Source organism: Dromaius novaehollandiae, chromosome 2 (genome assembly GCF_036370855.1).
Source record: "Dromaius novaehollandiae isolate bDroNov1 chromosome 2, bDroNov1.hap1, whole genome shotgun sequence".
Lineage (NCBI taxonomy): Eukaryota > Metazoa > Chordata > Aves > Casuariiformes > Dromaiidae > Dromaius > Dromaius novaehollandiae.
In genome coordinates, this window is record NC_088099.1 from 12595694 (window position 1) to 12621784 (window position 26091).

The 26091-nt window shown below is 36.6% G+C and overlaps 1 protein-coding gene across 2 annotated transcripts in view; it reads left to right on the forward strand.

The window, feature by feature from the left end:
• The window catches only part of WDR37 (WD repeat domain 37), a 47253-nt gene extending 22741 nt beyond the window's left edge, over nucleotides 1–24512 (forward strand). For both annotated transcript variants that reach the window (XM_064505772.1, XM_064505773.1), the window contains 8 exons: nucleotides 464–535; nucleotides 2667–2711; nucleotides 4450–4526; nucleotides 5835–6072; nucleotides 6586–6727; nucleotides 19089–19223; nucleotides 19614–19728; nucleotides 21350–24512. In XM_064505772.1, coding sequence (XP_064361842.1) covers nucleotides 464–535; nucleotides 2667–2711; nucleotides 4450–4526; nucleotides 5835–6072; nucleotides 6586–6727; nucleotides 19089–19223; nucleotides 19614–19728; nucleotides 21350–21481 — 956 coding nt within the window. In that variant the 3' untranslated portion in view covers nucleotides 21482–24512. The remainder of the gene's footprint in view (nucleotides 1–463; nucleotides 536–2666; nucleotides 2712–4449; nucleotides 4527–5834; nucleotides 6073–6585; nucleotides 6728–19088; nucleotides 19224–19613; nucleotides 19729–21349) is intronic.
• The last annotated feature ends 1579 nt before the right edge of the window (nucleotides 24513–26091 follow it).

Here is a 26091-nt window from a genome sequence, read left to right on the forward strand (position 1 = left end):
ATATGTTTGTACACAGGACTCTTGTTTGTAGTGACTGATTTACCTTTTCACCCCTAATCACTTTCTGTATTGCTTTTTGAATCTCATGATACACAGTTTTGGAGCATTATGTGTAACTCTATATACCCAAATAAGAAAAACAGTAAAAGCAGAATTTGCCTTTCAATACAACAAAGTAATCTGAATGGAATAGCACTTTTATTTCTATTGAGACATGCTTATTAAGTTTTAATGTTTGGAAGCTTGTAATTATGTCTGGAAGCTTGTAATTATGGACTAGTATACTTTGGTATACAAGGTAATATTGTTAGAGGAGTTGTCTGTTTTTTACGTTTGGAGTCTATTTCATATGTTGTCATTTATATTCAGAAATAACTTGTTTGTTGAATCAGTGTTAAAATTGAAAAATATGTATGCGTAATATTATGTAATGATGTTTATAGCTAGTTTTTAACCTTTGTAGATCATACCGCCTTGCTGTGGAGCATAGAAACAGGAAAGTGCCTTGTCAAGTACGCAGGGCATGTTGGATCAGGTAAGATAAGGGCATTTTGCAAAAACAGGAGGGGGAAATGTGTTTTGGACACCCACAAAAATGTTTTTAGTGGTATTACTTGAAGATTTGCCAACACCGTTAACAAGTAAATTGTAAAAGTTGCATTTACTTTCATACAGAGAAGATTTTTGTCATGTATATATAAAAACATATGTACACACACATATATAGAATGAGAATATTAAGACAGTTCTGTAAATGTTGAGTGAGTAAACAACTACATTTAGACAAAACTTACAGGCACAATTAAGGCACTTGGTTAAATGTCAGAATTCATTGGGCTTTTCATGCCTATGCAGAATGAGAATGCTGTATATAATTAGAGATTGGTTATTTCACAGGATCTGTTTTTATTTGAGGTACATGATACAGTTGCTGGATCACCATCAATTTGCTCTTCGTTGTTCCATATGTGATCCCATGTATAAGTTACTGCATAGTATTAAAATCTTGCTTTGAAGACAGTTAATTCCATATAAGTATCTGTCTTCCTCAATACAATATGAATATTTCAGAAAAATGAACTTAAACCACTCCATGGATGGAGAGCTGCAGTACAGTAAATGTTTTTGCTGTTAATCTTTACTTTTAGTGCCAAATTTGTAAACAAACACCTGTTATCTTACACGTTATGAGATAGAAGGGGGAATATAGTGCATATCAATCTTTTATAGATTGAAAAGAGGTTTTCCATAGTTCTTACTTGCTGCTGGGAGCTGAGTGCTTTGACGGATCGTGCCCTGGAGTATTGAGTCGTGCAGCTGGAAAATGAGGAATGGTCATTGACCTGAAGTGTTTGGTTAAGTAATTCAGTACTTTGCATGAACTTTATGGCAAAGATACTGGTAGAATTAAGTTCTCCGGAGAGTGGCAGCTGCTTGACCCATCAATTGTACTTTCTTTTTCTGCTGTGTGACTTCTAGCTCCTGAAACACAAATATGCTAATGCCCTGTGGAGGGATGCCTAGGAACATCGGTTATCATTGTAATTCATGCTTTTTAATCTGATGGCATTCAGATATCTCGGGTCTCTTGCTATGTGGTGAGGGTGATATTAGCCTCCATAAAGTCATGTTTGAAAACTTCAGCTACATGCATTTACTTTTTTCTTTGTTTTAAATTGCTATTTGGGAAACCACAACAATAATAAGAGGCTCTGAACTATATTTAAACAGTGATGTGTAAACTAAGTTTAAAAAAAAAATACATTCAGTTCATAATTCTTCCATTTAATAAATCTTTGTTTACCTGATGATGTTTGACACTGGTTAAAATGGAGCAAAGATGTTGGGTACCAGCAACTGGTACAGTGCTGAGTTTGTTCAGTGCCAAAAATTTGAGGAGTATCTTTTTAAGGTTACTACTAAATCCCAGTATTCTGTTGAGAACATAGGCATCTCTGCTACTTGTATGATGGATGGAAATGATTTTTAAGTTCTCTTGAGGAACTGTAGAAGAGAAGCTTATGGATCTTTGCACATCAAAATAGTTAGTGAAGAAAAGTAGTTGAATCCTAATGTGTTGAAATAAAAAATGAAGAGGAGCTTTTTAGGCTGGTAGAATTCTTGCAGGATTCGATCTTAAAACAGTCATCTTCCAATTACTTCCAATTTCAGGACTGAAACCTAGTTTGCACTGTTTGCACTATTTACACTAGGTTTTTAGGCATTTGTTCTTGCAATTCTTGGCCATAATCAGGGAGTCAGTGTTCATATATAGTAGGCTTTCATCATATTAGAAATATTTCTAAATACCTAAATTCTATTTATGGATGTCTGGAGCATTTCTCCTCTGTAAGCTTATACAGAATAACTTGAATGTGGGCTTTTTCATCCTTTATAATGTGCAGTGTTTGTGCTAGATTCATGAAATAACTTACTAGAAAATGTGTATTGTGGTGTCTATCATTAACTGTACCTATTTTCTTTGACTTTATATAGGTTTATGTACTCCAATAGCATTATGATTTCTCTCACCTAACTGACTGCCATCCTTCAAAAAATTGCTTAAAACTGAAGACTTTCCTGGTTTCTCAATGTTTTTAATGATGAAACATTATGAAATAAATTTTTAGTATTGCTTGCTTAAAACTTTGCTTTGTTTTACACAGTAAATTCCATAAAGTTTCATCCAGCTGAGCAAGTGGCTCTTACAGGTATGTAATTTTTTTCACATCCTATGTTAATCGTAAATGGAAAAATAAGCATGTCATTCAGTAGCATCCTTTCGGTGTTGTAGCCCCTCTCTGTCACTGGTGCCCTGTCAGTATCATCGCTGATACAGTCATCTTCATATTTTAAGGCATAATTAATGAGAGCTTGATCTTTCAATCTGTACTTAACGTATCATTGTCATTTGTGCTCACCTCTTCTGAAACAGATGCTTGGAATCATATGTTTAACCTTTTGAAATATGTAAGTTTTCCAGAAGTAAAGAAAAAGGATGTTGTGATATTGGATATGCAGAAAAAGCAGCTTCAAAGTATTACTGTTGGTGTGAAAGGATTCTCAAGGTTGAGAATATTATCAGTACAGCTTTGGGTTTGAAAACTGTCTAATGTGGTTTGTATGGTCCAGCAATTGGGGCACTAGCTTTGGGACTAAAGAGATCTGAATTCAATTTGCTGCTATTGGGTAGGTCATTGCAAAATGAGGGTAATTATTACTGAGGTTAGAAATTAAAACACTGCTATTATGACTTCCTTCTGCATCTGCAGTGACTATTCCACAGGAAGCTAGGAAGTAGAATGCTTTCTAGCTCAGCTAACAATGATTTAAGTTAGGCTGGTTAGTTTTTTCTAATTTCAGATGGTAGCTGTAGTCAGTGTTGCAGTTGTAAAACCAATGTTCCTACATAAAACTGACCTTTTTTCACTCAAAAGCTTGAAACACCCATAGCTAAACTTTTGTTCTTCTGTCATTTTTCCGAGAGGTGGGTTCTTCAAAATATTTGCATTGAAAATTTTCAGAGGACCTGCTTTTCAGTGTTACTTGATTGGCTTATGACTACTTTTAAAATAAACAACCCTCCACTCTGCTCCCAGAGTACTGACATCAGAAATCATAAAAGGCTGATCACCTTTATTCTACCCTTCTTCCTCCATCTATTACTTCAGAAGATTTTTCTTAATACTTCCATGTACTTTACACTTGCCAAATCTGTGCAGACCCATTTTTATGTGCATTTTTTTGCCCTCCTCAGTCTAGAACCCTCAACACTGTATACTTAAGTATTAGGAGCATGTTCGGCTTGTCTGTAACAAAGAGAATCTTGTGTTTCTTGTTATGTAATAATGGATAAGTCTCTTTTAACAACAGAGAAGGTTTAAAATCAGATGGTACCTGCAGAGCCGATAACTGTTGCTGCATAAGATGAGTTGCTTAAGGTGAAAGCAGAATAGCTTCGCTCTTGCTGTTTTGGGTTTCTCATTAAAACCACACAGTGGTGGTTGTTGCCCTCCATTGAATGAAGAGGAACTCCAGTATTTTAGGAAAAAGCAAATGAAGGATAGTACTTGCTGATGAATTAAATACTTTCTTCAAGTATTATATATTAGAATGCTAGTGATATCTGTGTTCTGATGTGCACTATTTAAGTGGATAATTTCACTGTAGGAATGATTAATTTGACACCTGCTTATAGTTTGCATGTTGAGTTATGTTCTTATCTGTATTGAAGCCAGGGACGTAACCACTTCATTGGTGTGGAGACCTGCTTACCAAAAAGGTCATAGCAGTATCTGTTAGAAAAGATGTGAACTCAGACAGTATTGCCAAATATATAACATAAAACTTGTTTTTATTGTTTGTGGCAATACTCATATTTAGTCAATCTCTCTCTCTCCCTCTCTCTCCCTCCCTCCCCCCCTCTCCTTTTTTCTTTTACCTCTGTAGCATCTGGAGACCAGACAGCTCACATCTGGAGATACATAGTACAGTTGCCTACACCTCAGCCAACTGCAGACTGCAATGTAAGCAATCAACTTACTAAGACTAAACTAATTGCACAGCAATTTCATCAGATATGGGTGCTATGATAAGACTGGATGTTAAATTTCTACATAATTAAAAAATTACATGATTTCAGGATTGCAAAAGGTGGGATTTTAAGGTTTTAGTTGAACAGATACATTTCAGTGTCTGTCTTTCCTTTCATGTATCTAAGGTCTGTGGTGCAGAACAGAATCTGCAAGTTCATTAATTGACTCTCTTGTTCAAGCTAATAAATGTTTAAGTACATGAAGTGGCAAGCGCAATTTGTTTGTAATAATCCAAATCATAAAGAATAATGAAGTTCTTTTTAAACTACTTAAATTCTGGTAGTTTAACTTTTGAGGCACATATATTGTTTATAGTTGCCATGAATTAAAACCTGACGGTAAAGATTCATGCTTTTGGCATCTGCTTAATTATATCACTAAAATTGATTTCTAATTTACCCTCACCAGCCATCATCATACTATCTGACATTGTTGTCCCTAGACACTTGTTCAGTCAGTCTTTACTGTAGGCTGTCAAATTCTGTATTTGACTTAAAAAATATTTGTGATAAATTGTGAAGACCAGTATAGCTTATAGCTTGAGCTTCTCGGTAAGCTGAGTAGGGATGAGAGGTGGCTATGTAATATGAGATATATAGTTAGACTCTTGAATGGAAAATGTTTGATTCAGTTAATTTGATTCAGCATTTTTCTATTGAAAGAGTAGTACAAGTGTTATCTTTTTCACAACAAAATATGGTGAAAAAGAAGTTTATTAAAAAAGTTGCATGAGTGAAGTAGGGCTTAGAGGTTGATACTTCCTGGTATAGGAAAATAATTTATTTTGCATCCAATTTACCTGCTGTCAGGCAGTGCTGATGTTTTGACCACCAGACAAATCTTGATGTCATGACTTTGATTCTAATGGATAAAATGTGGCTGTAAAAGATTGTCTTCTCAAAAATAGTCAGCAGCATGTTAGACATGTACTGCCTTTAAAAATTTAAAGGAAAAAAGTCTCTTAATATATGTACTGGAATGAAACTCAAGAGTAATGCAGTGTGGGGAATATACAAAGACTTGTCAGACATTTGAAAGGATAATACGGGTAAGTGACTTAATGTAGTTTAAACGCGTCCTTCGTTTTAAAAACTCTTCCAAACTTTTTAGCTCTGACATAACAGTCCACTCTTTGATAGTGTTTGATAATACCTAAAGAGGTTAGATTCTACAGAATTACATTACCCCTTTACAATACCCCTTTCCATTTATTAACACTCTTTCTCTTGCATTTTACAGCAAATGTCTGGAGAAGATGAAATTGAGTTCTCGGATAAAGATGAACCTGATGGAGATGGAGACGGTTCTAGTGATTGTCCCACTATCAGGGTCCCGCTAACTTCACTCAAAAGCCATCAAGGAGTGGTCATAGCAGCTGACTGGCTCGTTGGGGGGAAGCAAGCTGTGACAGCTTCATGGGATAGGACAGCAAATCTGTATGATGTAGAGACCTCTGAACTCGTCCATTCTCTAACAGGTATCTCTTCACTCACAAAAAGTAAAAATTGCTGATTTATTTTACATGGGAGATTACTTATAGATACTGAAACATTGGGAAAAGTAAGTTGTTCCTGCGGAGTAGGAAGGGAGTGTGCACAAGACTTAAGCTGCTGCTCAGTGCCATAGTGATTTCTAAAATCCCAACCTTGGAAATGCCATGAGTATGAATTTTTACTCTTCTGAGTATGTGATGTATCAGGATGCTTTTGCCTTTGCTGTATTGATGGTATATTAAGTAGCAATAAATTACAGTGACTTAATAATGTGAAATGAGTAATAATTTATTTTGCTTTTAAATATAATTCTTGCCTTGTGTGACAGCCGTAGTGTTAGAATTCAGAATGATTATTATTATTTTACGGTTCGTATATTTTAAAAAAAACCCAAATAAACAAACAAAAACCTTGTCTTATCAGCATTTCATTCCAAATGTATGTGGATATGAAAAGTCTTACTTCATTACCTTACATGTTTTCATCTGTGGTTGTAGGGCATGACCAAGAGCTAACACATTGTTGTACACATCCCACCCAGCGTCTTGTGGTGACATCATCACGTGATACAACCTTCCGTCTGTGGGATTTCAGAGATCCTTCTATCCATTCTGTGAATGTCTTTCAGGGCCACACAGAGTAAGTCACAGTTGTTTCATAGGTTTTTTTACAAGTTTCAAAAGTATAAATATATTCAGTTGCTAATCTGAACAAAACTGTTCCTGTGCTCTTTTTGAGGTACTAAGTTCATTCCCCTGTTTTATGACTGATTTTCACAGAAACCCCTAACTGTCCTCCTTCAAATATAATACAGCAGTACTTAATTTCCAAAACAGCAGCCAGGGCTCTTGATGTGATATTGCTTATATGGTAAATCTAGATAAAACTCCTTACCATTAAAATTTAAGGCATGAAAGTTGTTTTCTACCATTGGTTATGTCTGTAGCTTAGGGGTAGTTGTCATGATGTTCAGTGTGAAATAAAGGTTACTTTTTTGGAACCAGAAAAATAAAAAGCAGGATTAATTTTTTAAGCTAGAGTTTCTAATTTGTACAAAAAAAAAAAAAGAAATTAAAGTAAGGACACTGATCACTACTTCTATCAAAGCAAGGGTCTTTTTGATGCAGTCTTTTAGTTACTAATTTAGACTTCCAGGTGTTATGCTAACTGCTGTTGAATATAGACAAATGCAGTCATGAGAATCCATGATATGTTGTTGAGTTACCTTTCTGTTAATCAGAGCTTAGATACATGGAAAATGCAGGAATAACTTCGAAATGCATTATCAAAGGAAGTTCGTCTCTTTTAAGGTTTTGGAGGTTTGACCTTGACTGTTCAGGAAACTAAATTTCATCTTCTGAACAAAAGATGATTGTGAGTGCTAGTTCAAAACAGAAAGCCCCAAACACTTATTTACATTTCCATTCTTTGTTCTTTCGCATGTATAGTTTTCATTATGACCAAGTTTTAGTATCCATTTTCTCATTTTTCCAGCTATTGGGTATAAACTTTATCTGAATTAAAACCTCTTTAAAAAACCAGCTCTTCCTCCCCAAAGACTCCCCAGCCAGATAAATATTTGATACATGGCAATCATCCCATATAAATAGCTGTCTTTTCCTGATAGAAGAGTATGCTTAATTTTGTGGTCTCTGTCCTTGAATTGTTTCTTGTTATCTTCCTGCTGTTTTATATCCTTCTCTAGAAGGACTTGGAAAAGTTGGGAGTTTTTGTGTCTGTTGGTGCTTGCATTTTTTTTATTTATTTTTTTTCTCCACCCTCTGACCTACCTCATTGCTTTGTCCTGGAACATGTTTTGCAGAAAAAAGGAATATGATTGACATTAGTGTCTTTCCATATGTATGTTGAGATCAGATGACATTGATGTGGGGTGATGGTGCATATCATAAGGGTTGCTAGCTGGTATCTCAAGGTCTATCACTGAGATCTATAAATTATCAGGGAGTTTATTTTTTATGGAATAGACCTTGAAAAACAACACGCTTACTCCAGCTTTCAACTGTCTTCATGTTTACATTTGTCTGCTTTATCTTTTGTCTTCATTTTGCTCTTTGAATGCTCTTAGTTCTTAGGATTGGCATAAGCTCTTTCTTCAAAGACGCTCCAACTTTTAAGAGCCCCCAAAGTGACTACTATTAACATCTAAGATTGTTCAGCTCATTATTTTGTTGAAGCAGTGATTCTGTCGTGGAAGATCAGTGTTTTACTGAAAAGTACAATCAAAGGGGAGATTGGAGCTCAATATTTTACAGTCAAGAAGAATTTCTCCTATGAAGGATTTTTTTTTTTTGGTCTGTTACTATTATTGGCAAAACATTTTTAAATTGCTCTCTGTTTAACAATCTTCTCACATTAAGCAACATAAAAGAATCTATTTTAGCTGTTCCCCTGAAAACATACATAGTGCAGAGTTCAATGGCGGAGAATAGACAATAAATTCCTGTAGCACTGTTGAGAGAGGTATTTACCTTTTTAGGTTCACTACCTAAGGGACAGCTGCACCCTTTTTGATGTTGTCTGTTATTGCATCTTCTGTTCAGGTTGAAAAGATTCTATTTTTGGAAGTAAAACTGAAGGCAAGGCAGACACGTGGCCTATCTAAAAGTTCTGTTTTTTTGGATAGTAAGCAGGAGGCCTCACTTTTGTTTGCTTCCATTGTCCTCTCTTATAGCTGATACTTTTTCTGATTCATCAAAACTTTTTTTTTTCCTTTCTTGAATGTCTATTGAAATAACCTCCCAAGTTTTTAGTATTCTATAAGCTCTTAAAAAAAACTCAGTGTTGCAATCATTAACCCTAATGATTTAAAATTATTAACCCTAAGTTTTAACAGCTTCCTGCCAAATAGTAGCTGATGAATAGCTGTCTAGAGTTGCTATTTCTTTTTCCTGTGTATTTCATCCAGATCAACTGCTAACCGATATAACTAGACACCAATCATTTCAATAATTAGTCCAGCGTAGAATATTTATTGCACTCCAAGAATCTTATACAAGGCTCAGACTTTACATTTCCTTCCTTCGTGCCCTCTTTGCCTGTCAGAGTCTTCAGACTCTCTCTAGAACGGTGTAAAACTTCTGTTGGGGCTGAGTGCTCCTCAGCGCACAAGGACCAAAATGTGAGACTGAAGAGGAAAATCAATTTTTGCTAAATACTTTAATGTTTGGTGGCATATGATTGCACAGCCTTATGGCGAAGGAGCCTGCAAGTGTTACCTGAACGCAGATGTAAGAACCAATCCAGCAGGTGGCAGCACAGCTCCGCCGTTGGCTGCGAGCCTGGGACCTGGGGACGGTGGCCCTCCTCAAAAGCATTCCCTGGCAAAAACACTGAGTAAAACCTGCTAAGGCCTCTCACAGACAGGAGACTAGAGACTCTTAGGTATCAGACTCTGAAGTTGGAGGGCTGGCATTCTTCTTCTGTCTCTTAAAACTCTGTATCAGGCATGTGATCTTGGTACCAAGGACAATTTTTAGGTTTTGAAATGTGAGGGAGGAAAAACCTGCTTTTAAACCTCCTTTTTTTTTAACCTCCTTTAAACCTGCTCATAAACTCAGTTTTTGTTCACTGCAGTGTTATGCTTTGTATCTGTTTGCCTACTGAAAACATACCTGACTGTGTAATTTCAACTTCTTTTTTAGTATCTTTAATGAATTAGATTTAAGATTTAGTCAAAATAGCACAATATCTTATGAAAATATAATGCAATGATGCTGATGTATTGAGAGAGTAAGGTATTTTGTAATATATACAGTATGATTTTATAAATTTAATTGACCTCCAAAAATGGAAAGCAATTACTGTGCATTGCCTTGTATCATAAAGTGATAGTCTGTCAAAATACATATATATGCTAGCTATGAGAGATTATTTGTATTTTATGTAAATGGATTAAGAAATTGCCTATTTCTGATGTTTTGAGCACATAACAGCTTTCTTTATTAAAAGCAAACTATTTCATATAGTCTAGTCACATGACGATTGTGGCATAGTCCAATAAAAAAGTCATCCTGCAATAAGGCCAGAAGGGATCTGTCATGGTCAGCATGTTTCTTGAATTAACGCCTATTTTGAATTACTAGGTAATTTTAGAGGAATTGTGGCTTGTGTATTAGGTTCTTCCAGTGATGAGGAATTCAACATAGCCCTTGGTAAATCCTAAAAGCTTCTCATCCTGATGGTTAGCTAACTTCCCCGTTAAACTGTTTGTGCCTCCCTAGTCTGAGTCTGCCTGGCTTCAAATACTAGGCACTGCATTTTATTTTGCCCTTGTATTATACTGAATATCTTTGTTTCCTATGTAAGTAGGAATTTAGATTATGATGAAATCTCTCTCTCTCTTTATTCTCTACATATTAGCTTTTTTATTCTCTAAAAATTAGAGAAATTTAATTCCTTTGTTTGCTGGAAAATCTGAGCTAAGAAAAGGTAAAAGTACTTAAGCAGGGGCTGATTAGGATGCTGGGCTGAATTCTGACATTTGGTGAATTGCAGAATGCCATTCTGACATTAATTCTCATCAACAGACTAATAATTGTTTTAGTTTCCTGGATACTCAGGTTTGTCAGGCTCAGCAGGCTTTCATAGAATCTCTGTTCCTGAGATTTAATTCTCATACTCTGATCTGTGCTTCCTTCTAAGCACGAGACCAAGTAAAGAAAGACCAAGTGATGGGGGGAAAAAAATTCTCTTCCGGCAGCAATGGCATCAGACATCCCTGTTGGAAAGTTGTCTTATTCCAGGTATCCCCAATGTTACAAAGTCACTTAGGTATTCTGATTACCGGAGATTTCAGCCACATTTTCTTGGGGAAGTTAAAGTGTATCTCAGTATAGTTCTAGACATACAAGTTTATGCCTTTGGTTAGAGGTTATTCTGTGAAGAGGACTCATGGAAGGCCTTTAGTGCCAAACAAAATGTCACAAGTTGGACCCCTGTCAGTAGGGTACAACCAGTTTAAACCATCCTTTCTTTTTGAGATACTCCTGTTCTTGCTTCAGCTTTTAATACCATCAGTGATGCCTTGTCTACCTCTGTCGCGGCCCGAAGGGAGTCGTTGAGGACGACCTCCCTCCCCTTGGGGCCAAACAACCAAGTTTGTGATGCCCTTGGACTGAATTAAGGTGAAACGACACCAGCCAACCACTTTTAAGATTTATTAAGGCAAAATGGAATCAACCAACTAGACACGTCCTGCGTCACACGTTTAGGAAAAAGAGAGGAAAAGGGGAAGACAGAGAGAGAGAGAGAGAGAGAGAGAGAGAGAGAGAGAGAGAGAGAGAAAGATAGGTATCACCACCCGTGGATCCAGTGGTGTCCCGTTGGTTCTCTTCTCTTGGGAGTCTCGGTGGCGGGGGGGGGGGGGTGGCAGCGGCAGGAAGCTCCTGTCTGATTCCGCTGACTCCGCTCCAGTTCCTCAGTCGTCGCAAGCAAGCCCCCCCCCCCCCCCCCATTCACGCAGTCTGCAGTTTTTATAGGTTCTTGCCCCACCTCTGGGAGGTGCTTCCTCGCTTCCCATGCAGATTAACTGTCACGCGCAGTCCGCCCTCTCGGAACCTTCCAGAAACGGGCTGGGGCACCTGGGGGTCTCCTGCTCATGCGCAGATGGCAAATGAGTACCTGCGGTTCGTGCCCTAGAGATGACCTTCTGCCCTTCTCGCGCCCTTTTTACCTCGTGCAGGTGCACGAGGTTGTTTACCTCGCGGACGGCTCCCGGGGGCGCCGGCGCAGCATTGCCCCATGCGCCTTGGCAGCAGCGGCTTTGCAGCAGCAGCAGCAGCAATGTCGAGACAAAACTGCATGTAGAGAACCGGTCCTCTACAACCTCTTTTCTGTTCTTTCTACTCAAAGAATACCTTCTTAGGCATTCCCCACGTGTGGATCTCTCAGTCCAACTGCTGTAAGAAGTAGTGCAAAATTTTTCTGTTGAAACACTGGGTGATTTTATTACTGTTAGCATTACTACGCTGTTGTCTCCTGTTGGTGTGTAGGGTGTTTTTATTTTTTTTATTTTCTTTTGTAGCTTCTCTGGAAATGGCCCCAAACTTGCATTTCAATCACTGTTGTTCCAGTTCCACATTTTCATGTGGCATATTCTTCACACACTTTAAATGAAGATTATGGTGAGGAGCGTAAGCTGTGGGATTAATATTTTTTTTTCCATGCTTGTAAACATGTTCATGTAAAAATCGTTTGGGTTCCATGCTGGATATATGCATGTAATGAAGCATGTTAAGGTTTGAACAGTTTTCTTGGAAGAGTTGTTAGCAGCCATAATAGCTAACAGCAGAAGCACCCAGCCTTGAGTTGGTCAGACTTAGATTTCCAGGCTGGTATCTTCTGTGCAAGTTTGTTTTGGGACAGACAGGGGCCAGCATGTTTTACATGCCTTCAGCTCGTCTGAGTTGCGTCTTGTTTTCTGACTCCCCTCCACCCCCCCATTCCTCCAAAGCTTTGCGTATGAAAACGTTCTTTGCAATTCTGAAGTTGTAAGACTCCTAATAAGGACCAGGAAGGGCAAACACTATGATGTTTTCTACTTTCTGAAAACCATTCTTTGTTTATGCACATGTCTCTATATGCACTTGATGCATATGCATTTACCCCATTTTCCTTTATAGATCTGGGCATAACCTTTTCTGTAAGGTTTTATTGCAGTGACAATGAACAAAAGCACTAATATTTGAAGCCGTTACTGGCCACTAAGCTTCACAAGTTAGGTGGTCCTGTGACACTCTTTGTACCAGTTTCAACAAGTACCTATAAGTAGGATCGGTTTCTCATTTGACAAAATTTTAAATTGGTTTAGGAGGGTTGATTTGCACTTGAATGGGAAAGATCATAAAATTTATTATTTTTTGTGGTGGTTCTTCTATGTGTTTTGTTTTATTTTTCAGTAAATTCATCCTTTATTTTGACCCGCCTACGGTAACTCCAAAGAAAGTAGGAAAAAATTCAGGTGGTGTTAGGCTGACACTAATGTATTTGCATAAACGTGATGTGACTGGGTTTGTAAGCCACAATAATAAGTAATCAACTTATAAAGTTTACAGAGAGTTGTTATCAAACTAGGTATTTAATGCCTGGGAAGGCATTCAAATATGATGTTAATGTGATGTGATTGATATTAAAGCGATTCTATAATTAGGTTTGTCTGACCTTTTTTAAAATGAGGGGAAGTAGATCTTATTTTATTCCTGAGGATAATCAAAAACCCCGGAAGTTTAATTGCTGCATCTTGTGAAAGGCATGTAGAGGAGACATACTAGTGAAAATCAGTTGTAAGGAGGATTCACTATAGTAAATACTGTGCAGAGTTCTAGATAACTCATCCTAAGTGCTCTACTATAAAACCACTAATGTGCACTTCACTGCTGCCTGCAGAGGGAATCTTGATTCTGTTCTTGAATGCATACACTAGAAAGTATTTTTTCCCCTTCAAATGACCCACAGAGCATAGCCAAAAGCCGTTTCTTTGTATTGTATTGAGTGAAGTATAACACGTTATAGCATTTGTCATCCTAAGCCTTACATAACGTATGCAACGATACTGCAGGGAGAAATGGACCTTTTAGTCCCATCATAAACGTAATGTCATTGATTTAAAGATATCTGCACTTTAACTACTTTATTAACTTGCCATCTAGTAATTCTCATAAGAGTTAGTGATTGTTTTCCATCCTTTATCATTTTATTATTTTAAGACAACTCTGGAGAAAAGGAGAGTGGGCTGTTTTCTCTAGGTGTCGTGAAACATGTCATGAAACATGTTTCTAGCATAGACTTTGATTTAAATGCTAGAAAATGAATTTTCAATGTTAACAATTTTCTCGGAATAGATTTTTTTTTCTTTTTTTGTGTTAACTCTTCCATAGTTCATTCTTATCATTTTGCAAGTTGGAGAAAAAGCTCCATGGAAAGTTGAGGCTAAATCTACAAACAGCCTTTGGGAATTGTGCATGTAGCTCTTCTTGGAATTAAGTTCTTGTAGCACTTCTTTCCAAAACCTTAACATGCAGCCAGATGTGGAGATGCTGGCCCGCTCTTTAAATGATGTTCTGACGGCCACAGCAGTAACTCTTTGACATGAGCAATGTTTTGTCCATATCTTGAAGTCTTAAACCCCTGTCTTGGCTTCCCAACATGTTATCCCCCTGGCTGTAGACCATTCTGTGTGGAGATGCATTTTGCTCTCCTAAGAGAAAATGACCCATTGGCTAGAAAAGACTGTCCCAATTGCAGCTTCCTTTAGGTTAGACAAAATGTTGTCATTATTTAAAATATGAGACACATCCAAGCAATCAAATTTTGCTGTTTAACCACAATTAGATGTATGTTGAATATACTTAGCTGATTGTTCTGTTTTAGTTCATTTTTTCCGTTCCTAGTCCAACATGCAGGTTAGTGTTCGTGAGTAGATGCATTTCAGCAGGCACAAAACCAGGTCATCTTAAGTGTTTAATGGCAAATCTCGGTATAAGCTGCATATCAGAGTGGAAAGAACAGTGTTAATTTTTTTTGGTGTAGTGCCAAAAAGTGTTCTGCATCAGCATTTCATGGTCCAACATTTCCAACATCATTTTTTTTCCCTGTGTGTGAAATTTCAGCAGATTGTTATGCAAAACAGTTTTGTGTCTCAGTGTGACTGGGGAGACAGCTGTTCGGCCTAATGAGGAGTGCGAGCATTACCGTCTTGCTGTTGATTGAGACCCACGGAGGGAGCAGGATGTTCCAGATCGGGCAGTGGTGTGTGGTGAGAAAGTGCCACGCTGTCAGCTGGAAGTACACGCTCGGCTGCTCCCCGCGACAAGATAAATGAGTTTTACTGGGGTTTGGCGGAGTCTGAAGCTCTTCAGGAGAATAGTAGTAGCACACCAAACTCCCTATGGGACCCATGGTTTAAAGTGTCATAAGACTGCTTCCTCTTTGCCAGCTTTTTTTTTTTTTTCATGTCCTACAATACCTGTCATCTTTTTGAGTTATTAAAAACCTAATGTCTTCTAGCATTCCATTAACACAGGGTCTGATGATCTTTTGTTGACACTTATTAATTTAGCCAAGGGGATGCTAACTACAGTTTTAGCTTGCCTAGAACAAATTGAAGACTAGTATCAGCAGAAAGTAAAAACAGTGAAAAGAAAATGCAGAAAGAAGTTTTTTAATTTTTGTGGTGTAGGTGGAGTTAGTCAGGGAGTATTTTTGAAAGATTATTTTTATATTGGCTGCTCTACGAACTTTTCTCTCCCTGTACAGACTTTCCTTCCTGTATCTTCCCCTTCCTCCTTCAGTTGGGCTGAAATCCTATTTTAGTTCTTGAGTAGAAAGTGGGTTTTCTTCCTGTTGCTATTTTGTCTTAATTAAAAAAAAATGCTTTTAAAACTTGGTGAGATTCATCTGTCTCATCTCAAGAGAAGTCTTAAATTTGAATAGCACAAGAGGCAAAGCATGGTTTGTAATGCATAAGAAAAGATATGAGGACAGCACTTGCTCACATTTTCTGAAGTCAGTGGTGTTAGTTGTACACATCCTTGAATTTAAGTGTGTATCTGTTTTTTAAATATCAACTGAATGTGTTCCACATAAACTTCTTACACTTGGTCGTTACTAAGCACACTGAAACTACCGCTAGACAGAGGACAACCAAATACTGATAACTTGCCCCAGAGTTGTCAAGTCTGTGAGAGTGATATGCTCTTGGCCTCTCTAGCCTTGGTATTAAGTTACTTAAAACTTTTAGGCTTGCAGTTGTATTTTGAAAATGGGGTATTTTCAAAAATTGAATCAAGTGTATTTTTCATTTTCCCTAGAAGAGCAATGTTTCATTTTTTTGTAAGCGTAATATCTAGCACTGTGTTATGCAGTACATCCAGACACTATTTGCTTTGAAACTATGGGACCAAAATTCTTGATCTTAAACACTGGGTTCAGTAAAAACTGTTTATATATCTAGCCTTTGTGTTCTAAGCTCCTTATGGAAAAATGCTTTTTTTAAAAGTGGCCCGTGCGTGCAAATAGTGCAAATTCTAGACTGCGGTGCCTTACAATGATGAATTGTTGAGGTGGTAGGTAGGGGAGTAGTGCTACAAAGCTTCTTTAAAGATGTCACGGAAAATGGCCTGGCAGTCTTCCTTCTGGCTTGCTATCACTTGTCTGGTTGTCAGAGAGAACTGTAGGAAAAATTCATTGCATTTTTATTGTATGAACTTTTTCTTATTTTATCCAGTAATTTCAGAATTCATAGCTAAATTGAAAATAATACAGAAAAGGAAATATTTTTCTTTTGAATATCTTTCTCTTTTGACAGGAACAGAAAAGGTTGAGTTGTTCTGTTTGCACAGCAATACCTTTGAATGTTTTCATTTGAAATATGATAAATTGAAGAATGAGAGAATTTTATGTGGTCGGAAAATCTTAACCGTGTTTGACAGTGACAAATGATAAAGGAGAACCAATATGAGATCAGAGAAGTTGTAAAGCTGTGTAAAGTTGTGGAAAAAAGCATTTGAAATTGGAGGATTATTTTGAGACAGTTTCATAACATATTACATCTGTAATTGGAATAAAACGTATGATGGGAAAACAAATCAGATCTTTGTGTTAGTAGCAGAATACTAAAATCCGGTGTACTCATTTCCTGGTGATTTTCTCTGTTTTGGATTCCTTCTGCTGAAGTGCACAAGGAAGCCTCACAGTGTGTGTTAGAATATATAGGGATTTAATAGCCAATTTTAAACATCTAAACAGTGTTATTTCAAATGTATTACAGCAGTACTGAGTTCAGTGCAAGTCTGAAAGTTAATTTTAAGTTAGGTTTTTGTTGGTATCGTCACCAGTAATACTAGACATCTGTTTCGCAAACTGTTTGTTCTCTTGAAATGCAAGTGGAATTTAACTCAACTTTGGAAACCTCTTTCAAATGGATAGAGGGATGAAAATTTTAGCACAAAGTTAGTGTTTTTGAGTTTCCCAGTCCAGGAGAAAGAGGAGATATGAAAAATTGTATTAACACAGACATGATAAATTTTACATATACTACCAAACTCTGCTGTGTTTAGAGTTTGTAATGCTTTGGTTGTCTGTTTTAATGTTCGGTCCTTCTTTATGCTGCATTTTAATATTGAGTATGGTGGCAGCTGCAGTACATTTCTCCCCCCCTCCCCCTTCCCTTTTGGAGATTGGGGGAAAAGAGTTTGTGTGCAGGGGATGTGCTTGGAAATTCCAATTTGAACATTTTACTGAGATATTTTGCAACCTGGATAAAGAACTAGTGAAGAGAGAATTGCAGTTGTTAAGTTTTATGGAGGACAGGTGGGTGGAAGACAAGTGCCCTTGGAACATGCCAGCTCTATCCTGAAGTGACAGAGCTTCCCAAATGTTAAGGTGCCTAATGAAAGAGAGTCATCACTTGTGGCTTTCATGATATGTTTTAACTTTTTGACTTTAGGTTCATAAAGTCCAGAAGATTAGGCAAAGACCTTTTGGTTCACATTATAATCATCTCCTTGGCGGCTTAGCTGTGCTCTAATAAAGCATTAGGAAACTTGGTATCATGAATAAAGTGGGCCTTCATCCTAATTAAAACTTAATTTAGTGTCAATTTAAATTAAGAGGCTTTCGTAAAGTGGTCCATTGCGACCTGGCTAGCGCTGATCTCAATCAGCAGCTTGGATAGGACATGAATTCAAATTTCTGCAGAACAACCAAAGTGACAGTAACAACTGACAACTTAAATTAAAATTACTAAATTCTAAGAAATTGATGTGCATGACTCAAGTTACAAGATAGGTTATTAAATCAAATCTATAGAAACAGAGGTGGGAAGCCTTTTCTAATGATCTTAGGGAGAGATGAAGATGCTTTGTTAGTGCATCATGTATGCAGAGAACAACTTTTTTTTTGAGTTGAGAACTTATATAGTACTAAAGTAACCATTTTACAGAAACTTTACTAGCTTAATATGAAACAATAGGTAAAAGGTAAAAATAGGCTAAAAAAATTGTCTCCTCATCATGAGAATTATTCATTTGCATTCAACAATATACTATTTTTGTAATAAAATTCTCTGTATAATCTTCCCTGATATCAACAGGTTGCACTTAAAATCACCAGAAAGATTCTTGGGAGTCTCTCTCTCTCTGGCTGCCCTTTTGCAATTGTAGACATAATGGGTCGAATTTGAAGAGCTGGCTAATCATGCTACCTGATATGACGACTTGCCATTTTTCTTATCTGACTATCAGGCTTTAGATACTTGTAGAATAGGAATGTTAGAAATTAGTAGACTGAGAGTTACTGCTAGTAGAGTTATACTTGAAGCTCTAGCTATGTATTATATCAGGTTTAGCTGTATATTCAAAATAGTATTAAGTTCATCTCAAATTATGGATTTCTGGATCTCTTCTGTATCTGTGCTGTGAATAATATAAATACCTGAGGTAACTTTAAAAAAAAGTCTTTGGATGGAAAATACAAGAATTTGACTATTGATCTCAAAAGATATAAGAAGGAAAATTTTACTGTATACTACTGATTCCATTTTGATTGTCTGAATAGCTTACTGAACATTACTATATAAGTGAATTAAGGCCTTGAGACTGAACTATGAAAATTTATCCTACTAAGAACCATATTATGTTATATTTAGTTCATATTAGGACAAATGGAACATGAGAGGTGTCTCCAGACTGACATTTTCCTGCTGGGCTTTTCTTAGCACTTTGACCAGTCTAGCCCTGTAGATCTTAACTGACAGGGCTTCTTGTAAGAATATGTTTTATTCTAAAATCCTCACTTGACGATTTAATGTTTCAAGTTACTTTGGTTTTTTTGTTTTTTTTTTTGTTTTTGTTTTTTTTTTAAAGAAAAAAGCAAGCTAAACATTTTAAAGGGAATACAGGAACAGAAACAGAACTTTAAATCAGATGCTAGTTTAATGAAGATTTTTAGAACTTGACCTTGTTTTTTATTCCCAATTGTTTAGCACTGTGACATCAGCAGTTTTCACTGTGGGAGACAATGTTGTTTCTGGAAGTGATGACCGTACTGTAAAAGTTTGGGATTTGAAAAACATGAGGTCTCCTATTGCTACTATCCGTACAGACTCTGCAGTCAACAGGTAAGCAGACTTTTGAGTTACCATTTTCTAGTCTTAACTCATTGAATAGAAATTTAATTTGGTGACTAAGGTTGTATGGTGAAATTCATTAGGTTTAGAAAAAGCTCTGAAGTTGTTTCATAAAATACACATGTAGTACATTTTTAATAGATGCATCATATTGCTTTTCTGAGATTTTTATATGTAGTACAAAGTACAAAGGTTAAGCGCGTTTGAGCATCTAGTACTATGGAAGACATCTTAGTGGTTTAATATACTTAATTTTGCTTGTGAAATCTACCAGGAAAAATTCATCTATATCACTTTCAGTGAACTTAAACTGGTACTGTCAAAATGTATTTGCCAGGCTCACTGTTTTGTACATAACCTACTTTTGTCTCTTCTCTGCAGGATTAATGTATGTGTTGGCCAAAGAATCATTGCCCTTCCACACGACAACCGACAGGTTAGATTATTCGACATGTCAGGAGTGCGATTAGCACGCCTCCCTCGCAGTAATAGACAGGTAACTGAAATTTTTTAGCCTTAAAGTATGTCTGTTCTTCTCTTTCATACAAGGTTAAAACTAGGGTTTAAGCTCTGGTTGAAAAGCTGAAAAATGCTGAAAGATGCTTGTCTATAGAAATGGTTGAATATACCATTGTTAATTATTGAAAATGGCCAGCATGCAAATAAGTAACATATCATTTTGGATTTTTTTTAATTGAAATCAGAAAGGTGTTTCCAGTTGACTGGATTTCATCATAATTTTTCTCCTTGCTAAAGCAATACTAATGTCTGCCTCCTCTATGAAACATAAAAAATGTTTAAGAGCCTTCAAAATGTGTTTTAACATCTTGGTGTGAATCTTGTCAGGAAAGTAACTCGCTGAGATTTCATATTTTTTTCAGTCACAGCATATTTAATTTGTTTTATAAAGAAGTAAAAAAAAAAAAAGTGAGGTCAGTTTGCAAGCTCATCTTCGTGTGATATTGTGATAGATTTCACTCCCCTTCTCCATGCTTACACAAATAAATATTTGGTACTTGAGAACAAGTACCAAATCATCACTCCTTCTTTCCATGCTAAAGATTCGTACATTTGTGGTGCTACTTTGCATAGCGAAAAACACTAATGGAACAAATTACAGTAAGTGAAGTTAATTGGATAATGTCACTTAAGTGCGTGGGGGTTTTTTTTGTTTTTTTGTTTTTTTTAAATGCTTCAGTTTTGTGGCACATTTCACATACTTTATGAACAGTATGTTTCACAATAACTGTGTAAAAGCAGTGGTTTCTGTCTTTCCTGTATCACTCACAGCGCCATGGCGACCAACCATGTGGGTAGATTCAGCCACTGTTGACAGAATTTGGGAAAGAAAAATTTAAGAACTGTTTAACATTCATCTGTAGTGTTTTTTTTTTTGTTGTTGTTGTTGTTGTTTTTTTTTTTTTTAAGTATTTCCTTTCAGACAGGCACTACAGAAAACATTGTGTTTTTTTGACTTGAATGTTGCCCAAAATGCTCCTTGGGGCATTTTTGATGTTATTGGATCTGAGTAATAGATTAGGCACTGCTTTTCCCCAGTAATGGGATAACATTCTTCCTGCAGTATTATTATCCTTTCTGTATTATGAATATGGTGAACAAAAATATCAACGCTACATCTTGCAAGCTCATAGCAAAGTAGTTGTCAGGAAGCAGTGCCTTATTTTCAGATTGCTTCTATAAATGAAAATGCTAAAATCAAAATTCAGTTGACATTGGTAAGCAAAATGATAAATAGCATACATACCTGGAAAAAAAAAGGTTTGTTGGTATGCTTCTGTTATTATGGGCCCAGTGCTGATACTAAGGAACATTATTGTCATAAAGATCTTACTTTGTAGATGAAACTAACTAAGACCTTTAGGATTCTGAAATACCATTTGTAAAAAGTAACTTGAGCGTTAGTATGTTTCTGTTTTGAGTCATTGTATTTAATTTAAAGTTTTTGAATGTAAAAGTTATTTGGAATACATGCTAAGCCTTAGCAAAATATAAATTATCAGTATTGGTAAAGAGTCTGCAGTTCACATTAACTTGTTGACATAACACCTTTTCAAAATACATCTGGAGTAACACTAGTATTTCCTAAACTGTCACAGGGCCACAGAAGAATGGTATGCTGCTCTGCATGGAGTGAGGACCATCCAATATGTAACCTGTTTACATGTGGATTTGATCGTCAGGCTATTGGCTGGAACATCAACATCCCTGCTTTGTTACAAGAAAAATGAAATGCTGGAAGTATTTTTGCATTTTATGTTGCCATGGACTTCTTCACTTTTGCAGACTTTTCTGAATACTGGTCTGCTGTTGCTGTAAAAGCTCATCCTTAAATGGAGAGTTTTGCAAATGTTGTTCTTGTTACCACATTGTGCACAGTTTGCATGAATTGTACAGAAAATGTGATTTTTTTAAAAAATAGTTTGTCTTGTGTATGAACTTTTATATTTTGGCATCCACTGGTCAATAAGTTCACTGTTGCATAGAGCACATAAATGTTCATAAGTTATTTAGCATTTATTAGATAAACAGTAGGGCATTACATTTGTGACATAAATGTGAAAGTTACGTAGTTATTGTAGAGATTATATAGCAGTCTGTTACATTTTTCCATGACTCTACATATCTGCCTTGTGTTAAAAAGAATCTGCAGGGCTAAAACTTTGAAATGAAGTGTGAATTTCATTAGTCGTATGATTGTAAACATTTTTCTGTTTGCATCTGTTTGGAATTTTTTTTTAGTGCTGCAATATTGTGCAACTTAACTCCATTTTTGTTCTAGTTACTGGAGAAATAGTAGATTTGAGAAGGAAAATACAAACAACTTGTAATGAGTACAGAATGCCAGGTTAATTCAGGATGCTTTTTGTACTTTTCTTTTTCAAAAGAAAAATGTTCATTCTGCCCTTCTTATATAAAACTGATTCTAATCTCATAGCATTTCACATTAGCAAAAATTCAGAATATTGTAATTCTTATCACTGAAATCGTCAAGCAAATTTTGAAGCACTTTAGTTTATAGCTATTGTTATAAACCATTTATGAAAGTTTGACTTTACCAGTGAATGTGAGTTAACCTTTATAAGAAGGATTTGCTTCTTTTTGGTGATCTACCCAGAAATGAAATCATGGTGTTTTTTCTGTTTTTTTGTTTTTTTTCGTATACCTACAGTGAGCATACTTTTAATTGTGCTCACTTCCCTAATTTTTATTTTGAGCCAGCAATACAAAGTAAATGAGTACTACCTCAAAAATGAATGTTAATCAAGATGCATTAAATCTCTCTGTAGCCTAGAAAGAAAGCACTTTTGGACTCTGGCAGAAGTACAGTCTCTAACATGAGATGAAAGACAATCATACTAAATGTGATCTTTAAGATAATTAACACTTAAAGCTAATGGAGCAATACGATAAGTAAACATCGTCTGTCACCTTCGTGTTCTCAGTGACTAGGGCTGCAGCAGTCCCTGTTCTGTACCAAAAGGGGGTAATTAGTAGGTTTCCCTTCTTTCTCCCAAATGACCTTACTCTGGTTTTGCTCCTCACAGTTTAGTCTTTTTTGCACCAGCAGTATGGTGTTATACCACAGCTGTTGATTGTATAAGTAAATGCAAGTCGCAGCTGACATCTTCAGAAAGAACAGAAAGGCTGCTTCAGACAGACACTTCCTTTTACCTAAAGGGAGATCCTGCTCCTAACTGTCTGACATATCACAGTATCAGGTGAAGGGTTAGAGTAATCCAAGGGTGTGCTCTTATAATGGGATTCTTAGAGTTTAAAGTGGGTTACCATAAGATAGTAAGTATTATGGACTTTTAATCACATTCTTATGATTATGTGAAGCTACAGCTGTGCTCAAGTCCTCTACAGCAGTGCTTATGATGATAGTGAGGCTGAGTTGTAAACTGGTTCTCCTATTAACTAATATATAAAGGTAAAGGAGTGGAACGGGATGGGAGAGTGAATGCATCACTGAGTAATTACAGGGAAAGTGGGGTCCTAGAAGTGGTTTGGAGCATAACACTGAGAAAGATGAGAGGACCAAGGAATTTAATAGAGAGTATATGTGGTATCTTCATAGTACGGGTTGTCATTGTAGCTTGATCTTAAATCCCTCGGGGGTTTTTTGAGGTAAAAGATATATAAAGAACTAGTATTTTAAAATTGTTTCAGTACCAAAACTAGTGAGGTTGGGGAAAGCAGCTACACACTTTTGACTCTGGTTATCAGAAGACTTAAAGGTTGCTGTTAAAGTTTATTTTCACTTTTTTTCTTCCTGTGTTTTTAATACCGGGATAAAACCATTTGATGTTGGGTTGCAGGTTTTATTTTTTAGGAAAAAAGGCTCACTTAGTTTTTGAAAGAGAGAACTTAGCACAGGTTGTTGCTCTTTAAAAATGAGAGAAATGTCTGTTCAGCCAGTAGAAGCAGTTTCTTCAGTGTGGCCTGTGCATAGGTATCTTGAGCAAAGATTAACCCTTTAACTGTCTGAGGTGGGGAAAGGGTCACTGGTTTTGGTCCTGCTACACTAAATTGTTGAGCTTCTCAAATACATATGTAATACAGGACCACTAGACTCTATGCAGTTTAATCATCATTGCTGCAAACTTTTTATATCACCAGAGGGACCAACCTCTGGCACCAGGAATGGGATGACTAACTCACTTTTACTTTGGGGGGGGGCGGGGGAAATCAATGAAGGTGCTAGAGCCACGTTCTTATGAGCAGGCTAATACTTAATCAGCTAAATACTAAAGTATTGCTTAGCTTAATTTTATATAGTGTACTGAAGTGTAAACTGAGGCCATCATTCCCCTTGAAGCAAATCACACGAGCTGTGGTAGTGAACAATGTTACATTGACTAAATATGTGGAAAACATTTCATGGCTTTGAATATTCTAAGGAGAGCTTTTCAGCACTGAACGATGTCCAACATTTCATAAAATGGAGTAGAGTTGCAGTTACAATTTCAGTATTGATGCAGAATTTCACAGAAAATTCATCACTGGGCAAAATCAAGCTTTTATGTCTTTTTCTCTCGAGCAATGCACATCAGTTTTCACAAATTTTGTATATATGTTAAAATCAGAAAAATCTGGAGTAAGACATCTTATGTGTTGCCTAAATCTGTGAAAACCACCTTTTTGGAAAAGAATTTATAAGTTATGTGGAACCACTTTTTATTATTCTGCTAATTTGTTTTTAGATGTAAATGTTTTTCTTCATTATGATTCAAAATGCATTAAAACAGTCAAAACCCCCTTTTTTTGCAAGTTGCAGTTATTCTGTGTCACATTAAGATTGCTGTTAATCTTAGTGTTTCAGCTTGTTGGTGGTCAAATGATCTTCCTATCCATTTTCCACTCTCTTCTCAAGAAGCTCATTTCCAAGGAAATGATGGGCACAGTTCCTCCGGAAGAAGGCCAAGTCTGTCTCTGACTATAGGACTTCCATGGTGCAATTGGTCATCCTGACAAGTACATCAACTGAAAGGTGCTCAGACCTGCATTTATAGTCATCTTCTCCAGTTTATACAAGCAATTTTGTAATTACATTTTATTACGCAGATTATGCAAAAGTCTGCATATGACTTTCCATAATATTACATAAATTGATTTTTAATTAAGTCTAAACCACAGATGATATACAATTTATATGTATAGAATACACCAAAAGTATTGCAAAACTTCACTTGTGGGATAACCACGCTTATTAATTCCACTTTCAGTAGCTTAAATTAAAGATTGCCTATCCTACCCATGCCATTCAAATCATAAAGCTTTGCAATGTTGAAAGTAATCCGAAGAGGGTTTGTGCAGAGATGCTGGTGTCTGACCAGGCTCTTTTGTCTGCTTTTGGACACTGAGGCAGAGCCTTTCCTAGCCAGTAGTCGAGTGCAGAACACTGCTGTGTGCATCCAGTGTTTTCCTTGTAAGTAGTTAAGGATCCCTTAATGCCACACTTTCAATCCTTAAGAGCTAGTGCTCTGGAAAATTATTATTACCTAATGTCTCTGGTGGTATGGATCAGAAATAAAAGACCAATGCCGTAAGGTGGTACAACTAAAATCGGGACTGAATTGAGATAAAACCCCCAACCCTGTTTTTTTTTAATCTATATATATATATGGTATTTAAATGAAGTCAGGGCTTCTTGCAACTGGCTTAAACATGTGGTACTTGTAACATCTTTAAATCTGCTAATGGCATAAGTTATACAAGCTTAACAAAGGCCACTTCTGCTGATATTTTTGGGGAGGGGATTTGAAGATGAATGTATGTGCTGAGACCTAGATTTTAAAACTGTGAGTATATAGCATGCAAAAATAAGTGATTTCACTAGCATGTCTGTGCTCTAATTTTAAGAAGAGCTGCCGTGGAATTGGCTCTGTCATGTGTCACAGTGTGCTCTTTAGACCAGTGCAGAATTTTTATTAAATGCTCCATTGAGACCAAAGTATGTCACTGAAAGATTATTCAGCCTTGTGATATTTTAAGTAGTGTTGTTACCTTTTCTAATTCCCACAGGTCAGAGTTTTCAGAATGTAAGTAATTTGCAGGAGCTTACAGCAGAAATCCCATTTAATTTGGACCGTAGATCCTGGTCAAAATGCACCAGTGACTGGGAAAGTTGTCATACTGGAGAAGTGTGTTTGCAAATGTGTTGTGTACACTGCTTGTCAGTGCCCTCATAGGAAAGATACTCATTTCCGTCAGGGCGTGCTGTTTCTCAGGATTGAAACATGCGGCTGGTGAGTGCAGCATCTAACCACAGTGCCTGAATGAGCAGCTTAGTTCCTTGTATAATTTTTGGGAGTTTCTGAAGGGTGGTTCAATGCTC